We start from the raw sequence: 2,189 nt of genomic DNA on the forward strand, positions 1-2,189 counted from the left end.
ATCTGCCTCTGATCCCGCGTTCATTAAAATTTCATGTACGAATATAAATTCTATTCGTGCCCACTTTCACGATGTTGAAACCGAGCTCTCCGACAGTTCAACTCATGTACTAGCTCTCACGGAAACATGGCTTACACCAAATATTGACTCGTCGTGTGTTGCTATTTCAAATTATAACTTTGTGCGAAATAATCGAGCGGTCCGAGCAGATGGGCAGTCGCGTTTTTTACAAGGAGGGGGTGTAGCATGCTACCTTCATAAATCACTGCGTTACTCAATTCTTGAGTGTTCTAATAATACTGATGTAAATTCTCCGGAATATCTTTTTCTTAATGTTAAAGCTTCTTCGCAAAACTTGTTGCTCATTATAATGTATCGACGACCAGAGGGTCTACTTTTTTCTGATTTTTTATTGAAATTAAATTTATACGTTTCAACATATCGTAACATTGTCATTACTGGAGATCTCAACTGTAACCTCCTAGCAAATAATTTTGAGTCGAATTACCTAAAAGATTTCATTACTGATTATTCGTTTTTCTCAGTACCATTCGGTCCCACCCACTACTCGAATCACTCGCACTCCCAGCTGGATGTCATGATAGTGGATTCTAGTAATAAAATTGAAAGCTTTTCCAAATCCTCTGTACCTTTTGCTGCTGGCCATTGTCGTATCACTGCCTGCTATCGATTCGATAACCTTAACCTGACACCGCAAACTATCACATTCCGTAACTTTGCAAATTGTGACCATACTTCTCTAACCAACGACCTCGCATCTCAACTAAATCTCAGGCTTCCTAATGGTCAAATGTCTTGCGATAACCCTTCCCTGCCTGACCTTCTTCCGAGCGATCTTATTAGTGAACTTACTGTATTTTATCAGTGTATTAAGGATGTTCTCGATGTTCACGCACCATTAGTTACTAAGCGTATTAAGAGACGTTCTATTCCTTGGATTTCATCGGAACTGCGAGAAAGAATCAAAGACCGTGATAAAGTGTTCATCCGTGCGAAGCGGACACGAAATCCATCGTTCTTAGATCAGTATAGGAACCTGCGTCGTTCAATTAAACTAGATATTAAGTCAGCGAAAAATCGATATCTAAATGATCTATTACTCCAGCAATCGAGTCCTACCAAACTATGGTCATGCTTGCGTAAATGTGGTCTTGCAGGCGGAGCATCACAATCTGCCCTTAGTCACTTCTCACCTTCTACTCTAAATCAGCACTACGTGGCCATCTCATCATCTCATCCTCCTTGTGACCAGGCAGCGCTACACTCTATTCTATCAAGATCTATCCCTAGCCACCACCAATCGTTTATCTTCTCTCCTATCAGTCATCTGGATGTCCTTAATTGTCTTAATGCCATATTGAACAAATCGCGTGGTCTTAGTCCCGATCATCTTCCTCTTTCGCACATTAAGCATCAATTCTCAGTTATTGCTCCTTATTTATCAACTTTTTTTAATTATTCTTTATCTCTTGGTGTTTTTCCATCTATTTGGAAGTCACTATACATTATTCCACTTAATAAAGTTACTAGTCCCTCAAATCCATCTGATACACGTCCAATAGCAAATCCACCACATTTGTCAAAAGTTATTGATTCCTTACTTGCACGTCAAATTGTTGCATTTCTTGAAAATAATGAGTTATTACACCCCAAACAATGTGGGTTCCGCAGATATCATAGCACCCAGACAGCACTTCTATACCTTCTTGATGACATCCGCCTCGGTATCGACAAGGGTTATGTCACCATACTTGTGTTATTTGATTTTTCGAAAGCCTTCGATACACTGAATCATTCAACTATATTATCATGTCTGCGTGACATAGGATTTCAGGACTCTGCGTTGAGTTGGATGCACTCATTCCTATCAGAGCGCACTCAGTCTATAATTGGACTAGATGGCCAACCGTCTGAACCTGAACTCACTACATCTGGCGTCCCACAAGGCACTAGCTTAGGTCCCATCCTTTTCATAATAGTTATTAATACCCTTTTCTCCAGGCTCCAGTTCTGTCGTGACACCACCATCATCTTCGCTGATGATACCCAATTATACTTATGAACACCTATTAGTCGCATTAATGAGACCATACAACTGATTAATAATGATATAACTGAGCTAGTTGAGTGGTCCCACGAATACGGGCTCACATTAAATACGCGTAAAA

At 40.1% G+C, this 2,189-nt stretch overlaps 1 protein-coding gene across 1 annotated transcript; it reads left to right on the forward strand.

Annotated features, from left to right (window-relative positions):
- Window positions 1–545: 545 nt before the first annotated feature.
- LOC108749349 lies at window positions 546–2,083 on the forward strand (the record flags this gene model as incomplete). Its single annotated transcript, XM_018488007.1, has 1 exon — window positions 546–2,083. A coding segment is annotated over one exon (1,538 nt), but the record flags the coding sequence as incomplete, so codon positions are not given.
- Window positions 2,084–2,189: the final 106 nt, after the last annotated feature.

Source organism: Trachymyrmex septentrionalis, unplaced genomic scaffold (assembly GCF_001594115.1).
Source record: "Trachymyrmex septentrionalis isolate Tsep2-gDNA-1 unplaced genomic scaffold, Tsep1.0 C3663051, whole genome shotgun sequence".
In the NCBI taxonomy this organism is placed as follows: domain Eukaryota; kingdom Metazoa; phylum Arthropoda; class Insecta; order Hymenoptera; family Formicidae; genus Trachymyrmex; species Trachymyrmex septentrionalis.